Consider the following 19570-nt stretch of genomic DNA (forward strand, 5'->3'; position numbering starts at 1 on the left):
CTGTTCTATTAAATTAGGATTGAGAGAGCTCTTGTCTTGTTCATTGGGCTTCAGTATAATCTTCTAAGTTAAATGAGGTAAGCTCATAAAGCTATAGTGTTAAACTCTGAAAAAAAGATCCCAGCCTTGGGTTAAAGCCAGATGTTAAGAAGATGAATGAGCATGTTCTCTCCACTTTTAGCCTGCAGCTGGGATATTTCTGATGAACTGTGAGTAGCAGAGGCCCTGCAGGGGACTGACCTCAAATTTTTTCTCCTAGATAAAAATCAAACTAGCAGGTCAGACAGGAGCCTTCTTATCCAAAGCCTATGAATAAATGCAGCACATGAAAGCATATGCTCTCTCTCTCTGGCACACATACACATGTGAGTACGTGTCAGATCATTTTCTTAGTCAAATGAGGTGAACACACAATTATCAAAGGAGATTAAATAAGCCATGACACACGTATTACCAGTAACGAATGAGTGATGTGAGGCGACATCTAGGACACACATATGTATGCAGGAAGGAGCGCAGTGGACTGAAGGAAAGCAGCCAGTTGGCACGCACAACTGTTTATCTGTGTGTGTGTGTGTGTGTGTGTGTGTGTGTGTGTGCATGTCCGTGCTTAATGTTTCAACCCAATTCCCGTGTTCCCACTGGTTATGTGTTGTGGTTACTGTTGTGTACATGTCCACCTTAGTCATCAGCGAGCTTTGTGCGTCCATGTGTGTGCGTCTCACTAATCTGCCCATTAGAGCAGTGAGATGTACCATTTCCATCTGCTTGGCACAAACTGCATCACAGCATCTTTGGATATGCGCGTGTGTGTGTGTGTGTGTTTGGAATATGCGATTAGTAGTCTGTAGTTTAGTGGGGCCAGGTTGCACACTGATACATCTGTTTGTGGTTTTAAACAAAGATCATCTTGAAGATTTCCTAGGATCTGCAAGATTTGTTTACTCGAGGAAAGCTAACAAATCTGAATGCACAAAAAGGACATAAGGAAAAAAACATATGGCTTCTTGAAGGCTGTTTTGTTTTCTCTGAGAATTTTCTGCTCTAGGTTGGTTAAATCTTACGTTATGTTACGACACAGACCAACAACATCGCACAGTCTTGTTCATCTGGTGATTCCTTAAAGCGTAATTGTGGAAAAACTTCCCTATCAACAAGTGTCGAGACTCATTGTAGAGTCTATTCAGCATGCTTTCCATAAGCATTCAGCCTCAATCAGCAGAGTTCCCATGACAACAGTTCACAGCGTCATGACAACGGAAGAGCCCCTGATGGCGTGCTGAACACCCTGACTTCCTGTCGGCTTCCTACTCTGACTCTCTCTATCTCCATGGATACAAAACCATCCCCTCTCCTCTCTATTTTTCAGGGCAGGATCACGCCCCCAATTCTTCTCCTGTTTAGCAGAAAGCGCTCACACACAAACACACATAGGCTGGAATAGCAACACAAAAACACATGGATACACTTACAGACTTCAAAAACAATCCCTACACATATACATTTGTATTTATGCACGTATACAAAGGTATTCAAGGGCTGTTGAAAAAGTGTTCAAGCACACAAATATAGGGGAGACTGCTCCAAGAGCTCACCCAAATCTTTCGATTCAAGAATCTCTATGTGCACGCAAGCATGTGTGACTAATGGGGTGGCTGGCTGGTGGGGGTTAATCAACTTTCAAAAAACTCATTGGTCACAGCAGCAGCAACTTAATGAACGTTCCCACTGGAGAAAAAAAAACTTAATGCTCTGCTCAAATTCACTCAACCTCTACTCTTCCCCTCTCTGAATTTTGTGCTTGAAAAAGTAAAAGCTAAATCTCCTTTAACTTTCAATACAACCACTTTTTTGCTCAGTGCCAGGGCCCTGGGGTGCCCCGACTTCCTTAAGGCTCTGGATGTTGTAGGTCTGTCCTGGTTGTCACCTTTCTGCATTATTCAATTAAATTCAATTTTATTTTTACGGCGCCAAATCAAATTAACAGTCGGCTCAAATTGGATTTGATTATTTAAGACCTTGTATGTTCCAAATCATATAGCTCAAATTAAAGCAACTGAGGAATAAAGGGGTGCAACAAACAATTAATATACTGATTAATTTCAGTGTCACATATTATTTTATCCATTATTCCATTTTCTTTACATCTGAAATTTTTGTTGTCAATAAAAAAAAAACAATACTGTGCTGTCATGGTCAGTCTAACCTCTGATATAGGTCTAAGATGCCAAACAAAAGTATTTGCAGTTATAGGTCTATCAGCAGCACACATAACTAAAGATATAAATTGGTATTTAAATAAAAGTCAAGTCTGAATTACACTTTAGCATAAAGCTTAACTTTATTCAATTATCTAACTAAGAACTGTCCTAAAAGTGTGATTGTGTGAGTTCAGAAGTACAGAAACATACTAGAAAGGTACTCCCTCTCCAGAAGCCTTGGTCCTTGTGCCAGCCTCTTAAAAAAACCAAAAAAAAACAACAACAGTAGCTTTTGTATGTGGGCAGAGACAGAGACAGACGGCCATTGTCAGCTGCTGTAACTTCAGACAGACTTTCTCAACTGGAGAGACCACAGAGAGAGCATTGGCATTGGCATTGTATATCTGAGCACTGGTTTCACTGGCTTAGTTACTCTCTTCCTCTCCTTTTCACCTTTTGTCCCCTCTTATCCAGACATTGGCCTTTTTAGATGCAAACTCCTCTGATCCTTATCTTCATCCTCTTATCAGCTCCTGGACATTTTCAGACTTAAAGCACTAAATGGTGAAGACAAATTTACCACCATTTCAAGTCTGTGACGGCCAATTGCTGTGAAGTGACAAAGTAACATGGGTTTGAACTTCTCTTACTCTCCAAGTCACCTAGCATCTAGATACCACACAAGAAAGCCGGGCATCTTATTTCTCAGAGAAACATTTAACCACACATTGCTGGGCCAGTGCAAGGCAGCTGGATGGTTGTATTTCAGGTATGATGAATCCAATCCCAGGTTCTAAAGAGGTAGTGCTGATGTTGCCAGTATCAGTTGTAGCAAAAGAGGAGATCATTGAAAAACTGAAGAGCACTGAAGGCTTTTCTAGTTGGTAACCAGAACTCGTCTTATGTTATCAGCATTGTGTTGCATGGTTTTCAGAGAATTCATAGAAACATTAATGAAATGTTGATCCTCCACCACGTTACAAACACTGCCAAAGCCACGGAGAAATGTAGCATTACTAGCTGAGGTCAGAGTTGCCATAACACCAGACAACTGAAGATATCTGGTGAAAGAAGACTTTCACCTCTGCATAGAGTCACTTCCCCAGCAAACTAAGTTTCACTAAGGTCGCTACAGGTCATACTTCTTGGAAGGGGCTGGAGTTTATTAGTGAAGCCGGTCAGCTACAAATCAGAAGGTTGGTGACTTCCCAGCTACAGTGGGGCAAAAAAGTATTTAGTCAGCCACCGATTGTGCAAGTTCCCCCACTTAAAATGATGACAGAGGTCAATAATTTGCACCAGAGGTACACTTCAACTGTGAGAGACAGAATGTGAAAAGAAAATCCATGAATTCACATGGTAGGATTTGTAAAGAATTTATTCGTAAATCAGGGTGGAAAATAAGTATTTGGTCACCTCAAACAAGGAAAATCTCTGGCTCTCACAGACCTGTAACGTCTTCTGTAAGAAGCTTTTCTGTCCCCCACTCGTTACCTGTATGAATGGCACCTGTTTGAACTCATCATCTGTATAAAAGACACCTGTCCACAGCCTCAAACAGTCAGACTCCAAACTCCGCCATGGCCAAGACCAAAGAGCTTTCGAAGGACACCAGGAAAAGTATTGTAGACCTGCACCAGACTGGGAAGAGTGAATCTACAATAGGCAAGCAGCTTGGTGTGAAAAAATCAACTGTGGGAGCAATCATCAGAAAATGGAAGACATACAAGACCACTGATAATCTCCCTCGATCTGGGGCTCCACGCAAGATCTCATCCCGTGGGGTCAAAATGATCATGAGAACGGTGAGCAAAGATCCCAGAACCACACGGGGGGACCTGGTGAATGACCTGCAGAGAGCTGGGACCAAAGTAACAAAGGTCACCATCAGTAACACACTACAACGGCAGGGAATCAAATCCCGCAGTGCCAGACGTGTTCCGCTGCTGAAGCCAGTGCATGTCCAGGCCCGTCTGAAGTTTGCCAGAGAGCACATGGATGATACAGCAGAGGATTGGGAGAATGTCATGTGGTCAGATGAAACCAAAGTAGAACTTTTTGGTATAAACTCAACTCGTTGTGTTTGGAGGAAGAAGAATACTGAGCATCCCAAGAACACCATACCTACTGTGAAGCATGGGGGTGGAAACATCATGCTATGGGGCTGTTTTTCTGCCAAGGGGACAGGACGACTGATCCGTGTTAAGGACAGAATGAATGGGGCCATGTATCGTGAGATTTTGAGCCAAAACCTCCTTCCATCAGTGAGAACTTTGAAGATGAAACGAGGCTGGGTCTTCCAACATGACAATGGTCCAAAACACACCGCCCGGGCAACAAAGGAGTGGCTCCGTAAGAAGCATTTGAAAGTCCTGGAGTGGCCTAGCCAGTCTCCAGACCTCAACCCCATAGAAAATCTGTGGCGGGAGATGAAAGTCCGTGTTGCTCGGCGACAGCCCCAAAACATCACTGCTCTCGAGAAGATCTGCATGGAGGAATGGGCCAAAATACCAGCTACTGTGTGTGCAAACCTGGTAAAGACCTATAGTAAACGTTTGACCTCTGTTATTGCCAACAAAGGTTATGTTACAAAGTATTGAGTTGTATTTTTGTTATTGACCAAATACTTATTTTCCACCCTGATTTACGAATAAATTCTTTACAAATCCTACCATGTGGATTCATGGATTTTCTTTTTCACATTCTGTCTCTCACAGTTGAAGTGTACCTCTGGTGCAAATTACTGACCTCTGTCATCATTTTAGGTGGGGGAACTTGCACAATCGGTGGCTGACTAAATACTTTTTTGCCCCACTGTATATGTTTGCCGCCACAGATGCATTTAAGCCTAAACCATGACCTTATTAGGAACATAACCAACTGAAACAGTGAATCGGAATGAGACAACTGAAAATTAAACACTGATTAAAAACGAAACTAAACTGCGAGAGAAAACTGACTAAAGTTTATTTTTAAAATATAGAAACTAAGTTGGTTTTTTTTGTTTTTTTTAAATCCTCAATCATTCCCACTACCTCTTTGTGCAGGTTTTGATGCCCTTTTATCTTTGACACTTTATGCATTTTTAAATCACAACTGACAACAGCAACCAAAGTAATTTGTGAAAAAAAAAGAAAGCTCTGACTGACATAAGCAATTCATTGAGCTGAGTTTCCTGTTCAGGCCGCTCAGTATCAAAGAGATCCGTCAGTCCTCGTGGCACAGACCAGCTCTAAAATAGCCATGACCAAACGCTGTCACAGTCGCAGCAGAATGCGTCTGAGTGGATTAAAGAATAAGAGCACTTACGAGTATAATGCTTTAGATGGAGGGGCCAGACAGAAAAGTAGCTGCATGAGTGGGGAAAAACAGAGGGCAGGAAGAAAAATTATCAAAGTAGAAAGCAGCCAATCAATTATTCAGTGCAACAGCTGTGGTTTTTAGCAACACCAACCCAGCAGTGGCTACGGACAGTTCTTCCTACCTCTGCATGTATACTCAACATTCAAGTTTGGCTTTCAATACGATTTGCTGTACAAAGTCTGCAGAACACAGAAATGTTAATAGATTCCTCAACTTTCAGAATGAATCTTTTTTTTTAATGCAATATCATCCTCTCCCCAGTGTGTTGTCAAGAAAAAAAGAAATCAGATTTTATATAAATATATACACTTTTTTTTAAATCCCAAATGCCAGACAGTTAAGAAGGCTTTGGAAAATCTTTCTAACAAGATTTATTTCCCTCAGTGAAGATTTTTATTTCGTTGGTTGACCAAGCTTGACTCCACCAGCCTGCACACGTGTGTATGAATGTGTGTGTGCATGTGTGTAAATTAGTGCGCACATAATCTCATCTTAAGTATGGAGTTAAAGGTAGATGGAGACTGACAAACAGACTTTATCTTAAATGCAATCCTATGTACAAAACAGCAGGGCTCCGAAATAGAAATATGTAGTACTTCTATGTTATGTTGATGCTGACACCAACTAAAACGCTCAGAGGGTTCTGGATTTTTAAATTAGGCAGTGACCTGATTTTTCTATGAGGTATCCTTTAACATTGCCTCAAATAGATACATTGGATATCCAAGTTCATTTTTAATTTTCAGTTTGATTCAATTTCATTTATGTAGCACCACATTATATTAACATTATTTTGTCAGGTGAAGACCCTACAATGGCTCTGTAATCAGTGACAACAGAGCAATCTAAGAGGTCGATCTGCTCAATTCAGTTCAGTTTTGCCCACTATTGACATCACTGCACAAGCAGTGAACCTGAAAGTAAAATCAGGCAGAGCTTATAGTATAGTATGTGCAAATAAATGAAATTATCAACATAAATACATTTATTAGTTTAAATTTTTATTCATTTAGGTCTGTAAGTTGTTGGACAGTGAAATTTCTTTTTTTTTTGAATGTGTGTAATTATTTCTTTGTTCATCACCACGGTGAATTTTAAATCAAACATTCAAGATTTGATTTGGGTGCAGCTTTAATTCAAGGGTTTTACAAAAGCACTGTAGTAGTTGTATTAGTTGACTCGAAGTGCTGAACCTGCATTCAGTAACTGTTTGCTGGAACAATGAAGTTCAAAGATATGTCCATGTGAGTGAGGGAGGCCATCATTAGGCTGAAAAAAACAAAATAAACCTACCAAAGAGAGAGCAGAAAATAAAAATGTAGAAGTTGGCTAATGTATTCTATATTCTTAAAAAGAAGGCATGTACGGGCAACACCAAAAGGCCTAATGCCACAGAGGACAAAGTGGATGATCACAGAGTTATTTCCAATGTCACATTGTCAAGAACAGAAGGGAAGTATCTCATTGTAATTGGTTCGTTGGAGAGATAAAATTAAGACTTGTAACTTAAACCAGTATGTTTGGAAGAGAAAGGTATGAAGGAAGGAAAGGAACAGCTCATGATCCAAAGCAGTATTATGGCACGTGCAGGAATGGCTCGGCTAATGTGTATATGATATGACTACTGATAGGAGCAGAAGGATGGCCTGTGAAGTGTACAGGGTGTACTTTCTGTTCAGATTTAGTCAAAACTGATCTCCAAAACTAACCAGACAATGTTTCACAGTGAAAATGGATACTGACCCAAAACATAATGCAAAAGCAACCCAGAAACTTTTCATGCCAAAGAAATGGGATATTCTTGAATGACCACAGCAGTCACCTGATCTTGACCCAAGGGAGCATGCTTCAGTTACTGAAGACAAAACTAAAGGCAGAGAGACCCACAAAAAAAACAGCAACTGAAGGCAGCTGTAGTAAAGACACAGCAGAGCATCTCAAGGGAAGCATGTTATGTGTATGTGACTTCAGGCAGTCACTCACTGCATAGAATTTAGGCCCAGGTATTAAAAATAATCTTTATATTTAAAATTATGTTTGCTTGTCCAATTACTGTTGAGCCTCTGCAAATGGCTCTCTGTGTACAAGAATGGCTGCAATCCTTAACAATGAATCCATTACTTTTGTAAAACCCTTCAAATTAAAGCTGAAAACGTGCACTGTCTGTCATGATTTAATTTAAGGCTGGGCCATATCATACCATTCACGGTATAATGTTGGGCAACGATAAGAAAATGAAATATCGTGATATGGGTAAATGCGCAGTGCCTTTGTTTTCATACGCACATGGTGGAAAAAGCATGGCGGCGACGGAGAATGAGAAGGGCGAAAGCGGATCGTTGAGTGAAACGGATGAACCAGAATTGGTTTGTAAAAATGCTGCAACTTCAGTGGTGTGGAACTGGTTTGGCTTTCGTCCGTCAGATACACAACAAAGCACTATTTTTGGTAGAACATGCTAGCGGGCCGTCGTTATTGCCGTGTTTTTTGGAAAATACGGCACACTTAAAATCAATCCTTTGATTTTTCTGAAAATCGACAGTGCAGCTTATAATCCCGTGTGCCTTATGTATGAATTCTGGTTGTGTTTACTGACCTGGAAACGATTTATGTGCTACACGGCGCTGGAAAATCTGTCAAATGTTTTAGTACGACTTTGCTAAGCTACGAACCTGCACAGCTTATCGTGGTGTTCAATTTGCCTACGAAGATTGATAAAGTAACAGATTTAATGTCAATATGGTGATTTTAAAGTTCGCTTAAAGAACTAATTTTCATTCATTCTTAATTCTTAGACTTGTCACAGAGCCCAAGAGAATGATCACAACCCCTTGGCAAACTCCGGTCACCAGCGAAAAATGGGCATTGTCCTGCTGGTTAGCAATTGGTTGTTGCACCTTCTGAAACGTGTTGGTTGCACTGATAAGGCACAGCTTTTACATTGAAGGAAAACATTCTCCGTTTCTGGTTTGGATCTCACTTTTTCAAGTTTCCTTATGGCTCAGTGAGCAGTTGGCAACAGTTTGGAGACAAGGTGGTGTCTTCATTCAAACTGAGGGGACACAGGGACAGTCGTATGCACTGTATGTATCAGTTTATGTATTATATTCTCTATAAACCTCTTATTAGAGTCTTCGACCATATCTAATATGAGCATCAACCACCATAGCAATAAATATTCTATAATGTATATTAAAAAAAAGGAAAAAAGGCAACAGATCTCATTTAAAAGTAAAAATTTTAAATCTAACTGTTACAGAAGAGACACGTCTATTGTGCATTACCATCTATTTGACTGATTCGACTGCTTCTTTTATATAATTGATGTGTTTACACATGGAGCATGCTCAGTTCACTAGGGGTGCCAGGATGTACGTGCCAATATTTTGTAGCCAATTACTATTACACCATCAGGCATCCTATCCTTATGTCACCGGATGCAACCCCTTTGGTTCAAATTCCCAGAGTGCACTGGCCAGCCAGATGGTATCTCACAAGCACACCGTACAATTCGCTGAACACTTCAGAGATGACAGTGCATGGTGCTGTAATGCTCAGATTTTCTGCACAGGGGGCTTCATGAAATTCATCTGATGATCAGAGGAATTTTGATGAGATTAGTACACACTACACTCACAGATCAAACACACACACACACACTGATCAATAGCATGCAGCCTGTTTCTGTCTCACTCCATCTAACTATCTGTCATGCACTGCCAAATCTATTACAGCCACAGTGCCTTTGCTACTATTTCCAAGCTCAACACTAGAGCTAAACTCAATACAAAATGATTGGTGGTACCGCGCAACCAACTGCAGAACCAAGCTGGGGAAAAAAGCATCAGCTACAAGGTGTTGTGTTTGGAAAGCTGAGTTTAACGTGTGAGCTGAGCGAAGCCCAGAGTGCTGTGAAGTGGTAAGAGCACCAGAGGAGACAACCACCATGCTGAGCTGAATCAGATTAGGTTTAAATCTCTAACCAGCAGGATCACAGGATACTAAAACTCCATGTTATGGGGGTTTCCAAACACTTGGTTCTTCATATGTACAAAGCCAAAATGTTGTATCCAAAAGGGAACACAAGCTCACATCCTCTCCTTCCTGCTAAACTGCAGATAGAGCATGAAAGGCAGCAGGTGTGATACACACTGAGAAGTCAGATGTACGCTGTATGGAGACTGTGCTGTTAAAAAGCATAAGGCGCAGCAAAAAGGACTGTGTTCACTGCTATTTGTATGTGTGTGTGTTTGCACGGAGGAGTGTGACAGCAAGGCTGAGCAAGAAAATGTGTGTGATGTTGTGTGGTGTCCAGGCATATTGGGAGACAGATGGTGGGGGGAGACGCTGTGCTTCCTCGAGAGAGGGGAGACAATATTTCTCTCACTATGTATCTGAAAACATAAGCTTTCACATAAACATTCAAAAAGCAATGGACCAAACTGCATCAGATAATTGCAAAGAGAATCAACAACAAGTGGACGCCAACAACTTCATCTCAAACTTTGACCGTGCAAAGGCTTTTCTTAGAAAGGAACTCCTCTAAAGTTCAGTAGAAAATGATCTCAGCCGATCACACCAAATCTCAGATGCACAGATCTCTTTATTCCGAGCATCTCCATTTAATTAAGATATGGCCTTTACCCTGTGGTGACAGCAGGTGGTGGAAGGAGTTAAAGGCCGGTGGAATTTATGCAGATTCTGATCCTCTTCTTCTTTTTTTTTCTTGACATGAGAGCAATAGCAATTGCACTGCTATTATTGAATTCAACCATCCAACCAATCAACCATGTAGTAGAGGAAGATTTCAGGTATCTTCCCTCCCTCGTACCATCTATCATGATGCATCTATTTCTGTACAAATTTAGAGTTTATCAAATTAAAAGAAGGAAAAAAAAGAAAGGATGTCATCAGAGAAAATCTCATCAAATGGGAGCAGACAGGTTTGTGTTTCGGGACGTGAAAACGTTTGAAACCGTCTGATCTCGGCTTAATAACTGGACCGTCATGGGATTCTGCCTTTTGAACAGCCGATTGAATAAAAATCAGTTGGATAACCTCATTAAGACTCAACCTTGAACAACTGACTGTTTGTTATGAGGTCAAAATCAACGTTTTTCAACCAGCTTCAGACAGAAGCTGGTTGAGATTGGCAGGCGTCCCTCTAAGTAGTTCAAAGAGCACCTCAGCAAATTTAGAAACGTCTTCATTTCATTCTTCACTTTTGAACTCTTGTTGAAAAATTCCTGACTCTGTGCCAGGAAAATCCCTCCTGGGGCCACTTCAATTTTACTGTTTGCCTCAGGTTTTATGATAACACTTAGATATGCCATATTGGTTATATTTCAGCATCAATTTACTACTATAATATATTTCACAGTGAACGAAAGTTACCATCTAAAGCTACACTGTTCGCTTTAATTCATGTAACTTGGCTTTGCTCCATGAGGGGGCTAGATCTTGGAACTGCCACTAATCTGGTTTTGATGAAATCTGAACAGATCGGATGCTTATGTATTCCAGTTATTAGTCGTTGGTAATGTGTTTGCAGTCAGGATACACAGAATTCACAGTTTCTTCCCCACCTGTTACGCAAATCTGTACCAATTTCAATACACGAATGAGTATCTGTGATTTGGCATCAACAAGCTATTAAGGTGAGGTTAAAATGAGCCAACAAGGTCAAAAAATAATAACTGAGGTGAGTAAATGTTAAAGGCGTGAATTCAGCAGCCAAACCAAAAAGTACTTTCAAACATTATATAGAACCGTACTTAAACCACAATGTGCTAAACATTAAGCTTTCATATGGATTCCCGCGTCTTCCAATTTAAATGAAAATGTAGATTGTATCTACATGTTTGTGACTCAGAGAAAGCCCAGTGGAATCCCGTCATGTCACTGAAAATGTTGATTAATATTTATCTTCTCAGATGCGTTTAGAAGACCGCGAGCGTTCACCAAATAAAACATCAAACACCGAGCGCGCTCACAGCGAGCATCACATTTCATTCACTCTTCAACTTGTCTTTGAAAACGCTTCAACACGTCTAAAGCATGATCAGGGAAACCGCTGCATGCACTGCGCACGCTTCCTCTGAAACAACAATCCTGAAACCCCGAGAAGCCAGCGGCAACATGTGTAATCCTTCTGTCTTTTCCACCGATTGCACATTTGGAAACACGGGCTGAAAGTGTGCCGAATATTCCGGGGGAATAACACGGACCCACCGCTCGGTCTTTAAACGGCGTTCAGAAACATTCACGGCATCACTTGTCAGCCACCACAATCACTTAAATTGGGATTCTTATCATTTTCCTCCTCAGTTTCTTACCTATTTGGATGAAAAGGAGAAGCAGAGAGAAGATAATATGGGTCCTTAGAAGTGCTGTGTCCATGATCTCAGCACGCGAATCAAGCGCAAACAGGCGGAATGTGAGCTTTTAAGGGACGGACAGCGGGTCGAGTGCGTAAAAGATGCGTTAAGAGGTCATCATTCCGTCTCTCCAGCCTTGGACTGCGCTGGCGGGGATGTCGATTCGGATCGTTGTAGTTCGGCTCGGGTTGGTTCGGCTGGGTCTGATTTGAGGAGTGCGGGCTCGCTGGCTGGTTGGACGATTACGGACGCGCATGTACATCGCAGTAAGAGACGAGCTGTGCGCGCGCGCCGCCCACTGCCATTAATGGAAATCACTGTTTCGCTCCTGCGAAATTCCTTATGGTAGTAGGGACATTGTGTGTGTGTGTGTGTGTGTGTGTGTGTGTGTGTGTGTGTGTGTGTGTGTGTGTGTGTGTGTGTGTGTGTGGCATGCGACTGTGATCAGGCTCTTATATCCCAGGGCGGCAGTACAACACATAATACAGTATTCCTCCTATCTACCCAATGAGATCTTGGTAATATGTGGCACTGTGGGAATGACAAGGATATGCAGTAACTGTACCTGTGCTCTCTAATGTTACAGTGCTGTATAGTGACACACTCATTTCTCACTGCATAGCTCACTTTATTGATTTTTTTCATCCCTTACACAATATTGTGCAAAATTCTTGAGCCTCATTTCTTCATATTTGGCTAAAAATGGAAATAGCTGCAGTGATTTACTGAAATATTCAGTCAAATACTGCATATATAACAAAAACCGAGTTTGTACAATTCTCACAAGCTCAAAAGTCAATATTTGGTGACACAGCCTCGACTCTCTTATGCGAACTTTCTTATAATTTTCAGGTACGGTTCATGTCCTCCACACGTCAAGAAATTTTGTAATGACACACTGCACACCATGCCATGTTAAACCAAGTTTTTGGCTAATATCTCTTTAGGAATCACCTTGTTCATGCAAAAATAATACTTTATCCCTGTCAAACTCTGTCATCTTTGTTATTTTTCATAGATTTGGTGAAAGAAATGGAAAATTGGTTCTTTACTATGTGTCTAATTTGTGCAGACACAAAAGTTGTTCATCCCTTCAGTTACGACCCTTTCAATGCATTACTGATTCATAGGTAAGTGTTAAGTAGTTTAACAAACAAGAAAGAAATTATACTAAAAATGGTCACATACAAGACTGCAGTGAATGAAAAAGCAGACAATGTCCAAAGAAAATCTTTGAAAGTTCTTTAGAAATCTGAAAAACTGCCACTCAAGGCTGCTTTAAAAAATTCCAAGACAGTCTGGATCCTTGGAAGCAAAATATAAAGAAATTAGGGATGGCGGCTTTTGCACAGTTTTTGTGACCCAATGAAACCTGGAGATGTGGGCTACATCTGGGCTTTAGCCACTGGTACACAGTATGGGTATTTGGGCTGCATCCAGCCTTCTTTTCTCCAGGATCAAACCTATATGATTTACACAACATACCACGAGTGCCAAAAGTTTTCCTGGCCCACAGATTTTGTGGTGTTTTGGAACTGTATTTATTATTAAGTCTAGATTTCTGTTTGGGTGATTGAATGTTGTGAGGTTTCCTGTCTCGGTTTGGTTTATCTGTGCATGCTCCCTTGTGTGCTGAACATCATTCCTTTAGGATTCATCCCTTTGCTCCATTCTGTTTACTTTTTGGATTTATGGTTTCTTCAGTTATTAGACTTTGTTGCTCCTGGATGTTTCTCACAGCCATTAAAGGCTCATTTTTATTTCAATCCTTTTTGTTCTCGTGTCTGTTTGTGGGACTTCCCTCCAGCCTTCATTATTACAAAAATAGTCGAAAGGTTGTGGTGTGTGTTTGTGATAGGAAACCCATTGATAGGAAATGAGCATGGCTTTTCATGGGCTAAGCGTCCCCACAGGCAATTTAGACAGCTGTGATGTCACAGAAATATCAACCAAAAACAAAAGCAGGTTACTTCAAATAGCTCTAATGTCACAGACGGACATCAGGTGGTGACCTTTAAAAAAACAACAACAACAAAAAACCAACTTGAATTTGCGCAGCTAAGCAGAGAAATGACGACAGTCTGCTGAGCTGAAGCAGAAACAAATAACAAAAACAAGAATGTGGAAGCAGCCGAGCCAGCGCAGTCCCACAGAGGAAACAGGGTGATGGTAGAGAGTTTTGGCTGTAGTTGGTTGTGGACTGATGGATTCAGGAGTTTTTGTGTGTCTGTGAGACAGGCATCAGTCACACAATAACACACAGCTCTTGTTGCTCTGTGTGCTATCATTAACATAAATTAAGAGAGCTAATCCCCCCCTTAACTCAGGCCGGAGCCTCATCTCACTTGTTGGACCAACATTTTTTCGGATGCTTGTTACAATATCCCCTCTGGCGTCCGTGCTGCCGGCACATAAGAGTAAAGGTGCATGCATGTTTGTGAAAGAACGGGAGTGTTGTCTGTGGAAAACATGCTGATTGGACCCTCAGTTTGTGTAATTACTCACGAATAGAAAAGTTAAGCTTCGGAGGGAATCTTCTCTCACCGAGTCTCATTCAAACCGCACAAACATTACCTTTTATAGTCAAAGCCTGTAACATGAGTGTAAGAAAAGAGGGGTAAATGAATCAAATCATCTGATAACAAACATGTCAGACCCACACACGGTCTCCTCTGACAGTTGCAGCCTGATGAAGGCCTCCTGCAAAAGCATCCAGAGCTTTCTCACATCCTGTTACTGAGTAAAGCTGATTCTGTTTCCAGTGCACACAGGCAGCTATGGATTATGGATTACGTGTTTGCTCTCTTTCCTCACTCTCACTGTGCATTCACATCACGACTGGAACAAGGTCAATAACCTGACAGGAGCTCATTTAGGTTACCCACAGAGAAGATTTGCGCCACGTTATCAGCGGCGCCTCTAATCACTGATTTAATGACACTTTAAGAAAAGATTCACGCCGCAGCTGCCCTCCATTCATCTTTGCCTCATATACTTCTAACTGTGGATGACTACTCAAGTAGTTTTTAACATAAATAAACCAGTTTGACAAAAACCCTTGTACCCTGTTCTGAATTTTCATGCACTGATACACCAAACACGAGCAGAGTCAGTACTCTTCTTGCCAGCTGCTGTCCAGGACAGTGGACTGCATGGAGAGGCAGCTGACTGAGTGTTTTAAAACACATAGAAATAAAAAAATCTTTGCAGCGTTCATGTGGCTTCTTTCACATTTACACATGTGCATATAGTGTCAACAAATGTTATTTAAATGAGTGTGGAAATGCTAAAACTTCTGTTACCATGACAGTGGATGTCATTTCCAGACTGACAATGATATTGACTGGTTGACTGGTGGCAACGGGAGGTCAGCATCCTGGACACCACTGGTTTGGCAAATACTGCTCGATGTGTTCGTTTGTGTTTGTGGGTGAAAGAAAGAGATGCCTCCGCCGTGGAGTGAGTGATGTAATGCTTACTGTAAGTGCTGAAAACATTGGGCTGCACATTATACAGTAGGTGGTTGCTCAAACACTGTACAGTACATTGTGTTGAGAATTCGTGAGCCAAGCTTCCGTGTTCTCTGCGATTAAAAGGTAAGCTGACCTATCAGTCAGTGTCAGGAGAGAAAGGGGTTTCTTTTTCTTTTCTTTCCACGGTCATCGATTTATATTAGCAGCACCTGAGTGTAAGTGTTTTCATCTGAGAGTGAAACTGAATGCGAGCAAGTGTGTGACTGTGATCTGACATTTACCGTCCTGGAATACTAAAGTTTCCACTAACAATCTTGAAGTCAAATGACTCATCTCTCACTCTATTTATCACGTGAGCAGGGAGAAAAAGGACTTACTTATCTGTAATTCTGTTTTTACAATATTCAGACCTCATTATCGGCTCCTTCATTTCTTATTTGTCTCTGGGGAATAGATGCCATCTCACAACACTCATAAATATTCTGATATGATGGCCCCTAGCACATGTTGATAAATGGACTAGCTGAACAAATCCAGACGTGCAGATCATTTATATCACACAAATTCATGTTAACATCATAGTCTCATTAACCTTGCTTGAATGAAGTGTTTACATGACAGTTTCTATGAGTCACAGAAAGATAGAGGCACACAGTGAGAGCAGGAGAACAAGAATCAGACTGGTAGCTGAAAGATTCATTAAGGATATTTGGACAGATTAATGGCCTAGAGACAAAATCACATCTGCCCAATCATAAAATCTATCATAGAAGAATACAGTGAAAAAATAGAAAGTACAGTATAAAGACTCTCCTTTAACGTCAATAGATTGATCTGAGCGTTAAAGTGATAATAATGTTAAATAGGACTATTTAAAACAGAAAGAACAAAGAGAAAACAGCTTTAGTGAAATGTCTCTGTAGGTTTCTCAGTCATCCAAGTCATGCTAGTCTAAAGAGCTTTGAAAGAAAGCGACTGGACATTTTTAAGTTCTTGAAGGTGTTTCAACTCTCATCCAAGAGGCTTCTTCTGTTGCAAGATGTATTTCATTGCAATATTTAAAAATCACAAGCAAGGATAAAATTTTTAAAGTTTAGCTTACAGACAGCGTGCACATTATATCTGATAATCCCTTTTAAACTGCTCTTAGAACTGACTTTAAACCTAACTGTCTTGTCACAAGTACTGTAAACCTCTTCTTGACATACAGGCCGAAGTGACACTGACTGACAGGTGACAGCAGACTGATGGTCACCCCAAAGGAACAGGTGCTCATACAATTTAAAGCATGCATTAAAAATATAGAAAAAGTACTTCTTCCACTGGTGCAGCTTTTTTTAAATTCTATTTGTGGCATTATTCCTGACAACTGTGAATGGATAATACATCACACTGCTCCAATCTAACGGTCGCTGCTCACATTTCTGGTTCTCTCCGCAAAGAATCTGTTGCCAGATCAGATGGTGCTTCTGCTGCTGACAACATTGCAGTAGGAGGAAGAGGAAATGCTTTAGTGCTTTTAATAGCTTTGAAATGACACAATGGATCAACCACCTCACCAGTTCATTTAAAAAAAAAAATGAAAGCAAGACTTTCAAACAGAATGAGAAAATAACTTTGAGATCTATCAGAGTCAAATGAAAGTGGTGAGAGCCTACATTACCCAAGTGGTTGATCCCATAGAATTAAGCTTCAAATTCCAGAGATGACCCACATTGTATGTGGAGTGTGCACACACACACACACACACACACACACACACACACACACACACACACACACACACACACACACAAAATGATACAACTGTCAAAAACAGCCAGGTCATTTAAGAGCAAAAAAGAGGAGGAAATGAATATTCATGAAAGCACAAACCTTCCAAACCTCTGAGCTCTGCTTTATTTCTCTTTTAAACATTTTAAAACTTTCATAATAGCCCGATGTATTTTTGATGTGTAGTCACATCTCTTAATTGTGGGGTAGGAGAGATTCTTCTGGAAACAAAAACTTCATATGGACAGATCACGATCACAGCAATGTGCCTGCTCCATTTAATCTTTATTCAGTGGTTCATAACATTTTGTCTTCTTTTTGCTTATTATCACAATTTGTAACAAATAAATAAATAAAATATGAAGCGCTTTTTCAAAAACATACACACGTTTCAGGAATGGCGCTTCATTTAGTTTATTGCAGACCCAGCCCTCCGTGTTGGATCTAAAAGCAGCTCTGCTCCTTCACAGAATGCAGTTACTAAGCCTTGGCTTTATAACCCACTTCCATTTAAGGTTATTTGGTTTGAAGCAGCACATAATGTGGCAGACCTTCCATGAGAATGAGAGTGAGAGTTTGCAGGGAGAGGGTATATAGGGGGCAGATTATAATTGGGCCGAGAGGTACAGTATACTTCATTTGGAGTTCCTGATTTTGCAGAAAGCAGTGGTTTTTAAGTGCAAAGGGTCACTGTGAATGAGGTTTAGTTTTTAACATGGCATGAAGTGTGGCGTCATCAGATGTGTGGACCTCTGTTCTTCAGCCTGCACTCATTATTGAAACAAAGTTTTCTCAAGAAGCCAGTCTGAACTCTAATGCTGCCTGTGACTGCACTGCAAATTAAAATTCACTTCAGTTCAATTCAGTTTTATTATATAGCACCAAATCACAACAACATTTGTCTCTTTATACTATATGTAAAGATCCTACAATAATACAGAGAAACCCCAACAATCAGACAACCCCCTATGAGAAAGCACGTGGCAGCAGTGGGAAGGAAAAACTCCCTTTTAACAGAAAGAAACCTCCAGCAGACCCAACGCTCAGGGAAGGACGGCTATCTGCCGTGGCTCTGCTTTGATTCTGCTTTATCAAAAAAGAAAACAAATTAAAAAGCAGACAGGGTGCCAGTCTCAGCCTCAAATCCAAAGTGGAAGCTGGTTCCACAGAAGAGGAGCCAAAATGCTCTGCCTCCCATTCTACTTTTAAAACAAGATGTGTTCCTGAATGTTTGTGTTTTTCTGTTTTGCCTCCATATTTGTTGCTCTGTGTTGTGTATTAGTTTCAGATCTTAATCCAACAGTGCTTTCCATGGCTGTGGCTTTGCACTGTCACAGTCCGGCGAGGGCAGACTGTATGTGTTGACAAAAGGACCCAAAACGCAGACTCCAAAAACTGAACGTGGCGTGGAGTTAACAAAAAACAAGCCGTTTATTGAGGCTAGCAAAAAAGGGTACAAACAAAAGGGCATTGGTGAAACTAAACAATAACCTAAACTGGGTGAACTAAAACTAAACATGAAAAAACCTTAAACATGGTGAACTGACATAGATTCCTGAAGTTGTGACGTGGATGAGCAGACAACCTGACAAAGAATGACTGAAAGCACACGGACTAAATACACACAGGAGGATAATGAGGGAAGTGGGAACACATGGAGAAACAGCTGACACACATGAACACAACGACGTCACAAGGAGAGAGTAACACTAAAAACATTGAACATAGGAACACAGGACCCCTTCAAAATAAAACAGGAAATATAATGAGACGCAGACCTGACAACATAAGACACACAGACATGAAACACACGAAGGGCAAGGGAGACTTCACAGGGGTTGAAAACACAAGGGGGAACTAATAAGCAAATGCACATAGGAAACCTAATGAGCTTAAACATACACTATAAACATCAAAAGAACTAAAACTCAAAACACTGGGTCATAAGACCCAGGATCGTGACATGCACTCCCTGTTTCTCACCGTGTGAAGTCTAAACTTCAACTCGTGTGAAGTTTAGAGCTCAAAGACTCATTCAATAATTAAGCTCTTGCAGTGTGTATACAGTACAACATGGTTCTTAATTCTCCACCACATTGTTCAATATAACCAAGCGGCAGAAATCTTATGGTATTCAATTTCAATTCAATTTGATATATACAGTGCCAAATAACAACAACAGTTGCCTAAAGCCACTTTATATTGCATGGTAGACCCTACACAATACATACAGAGAAAAACCCAACAGTCATATGGTCCCCTCTGAGCAAGCACTTTGGCGACAGTGGGAAGGAAAAACTCCCTTTTAACAGGAAGAAACCTCCGGCAGAACCAGGCTCCCTGTTGGTATTGTCAACAATATTTTAAACTTAAACCTAGTTTT

At 40.8% G+C, this 19570-nt stretch overlaps 1 protein-coding gene across 4 annotated transcripts in view; it reads right to left on the minus strand.

Annotated features, from left to right (window-relative positions):
- ptprz1b (protein tyrosine phosphatase receptor type Z1b) overlaps nt 1-12284 on the minus strand; it is a 68017-nt gene extending 55733 nt beyond the window's left edge. Inside the window, exon 1 of one of the 4 annotated variants that reach the window (XM_085253059.1) lies at nt 11900-12284. In XM_085253059.1, coding sequence (XP_085109185.1) covers nt 11900-11963 — 64 coding nt within the window. In that variant the 5' untranslated portion in view covers nt 11964-12284. The remainder of the gene's footprint in view (nt 1-11899) is intronic. The other 3 variants (XM_085253060.1, XM_085253061.1, XM_085253062.1) reach the window with 3 other exon arrangements.
- Between the last annotated feature and the right edge of the window lie 7286 nt (nt 12285-19570).

Source organism: Mchenga conophoros, linkage group LG17, assembly GCF_057382185.1.
Source record: "Mchenga conophoros isolate Kocher_MC1m ecotype Shallow Benthic linkage group LG17, M_conophoros_male_GT1.1, whole genome shotgun sequence".
Classification (NCBI taxonomy): Eukaryota; Metazoa; Chordata; class Actinopteri; order Cichliformes; family Cichlidae; genus Mchenga; species Mchenga conophoros.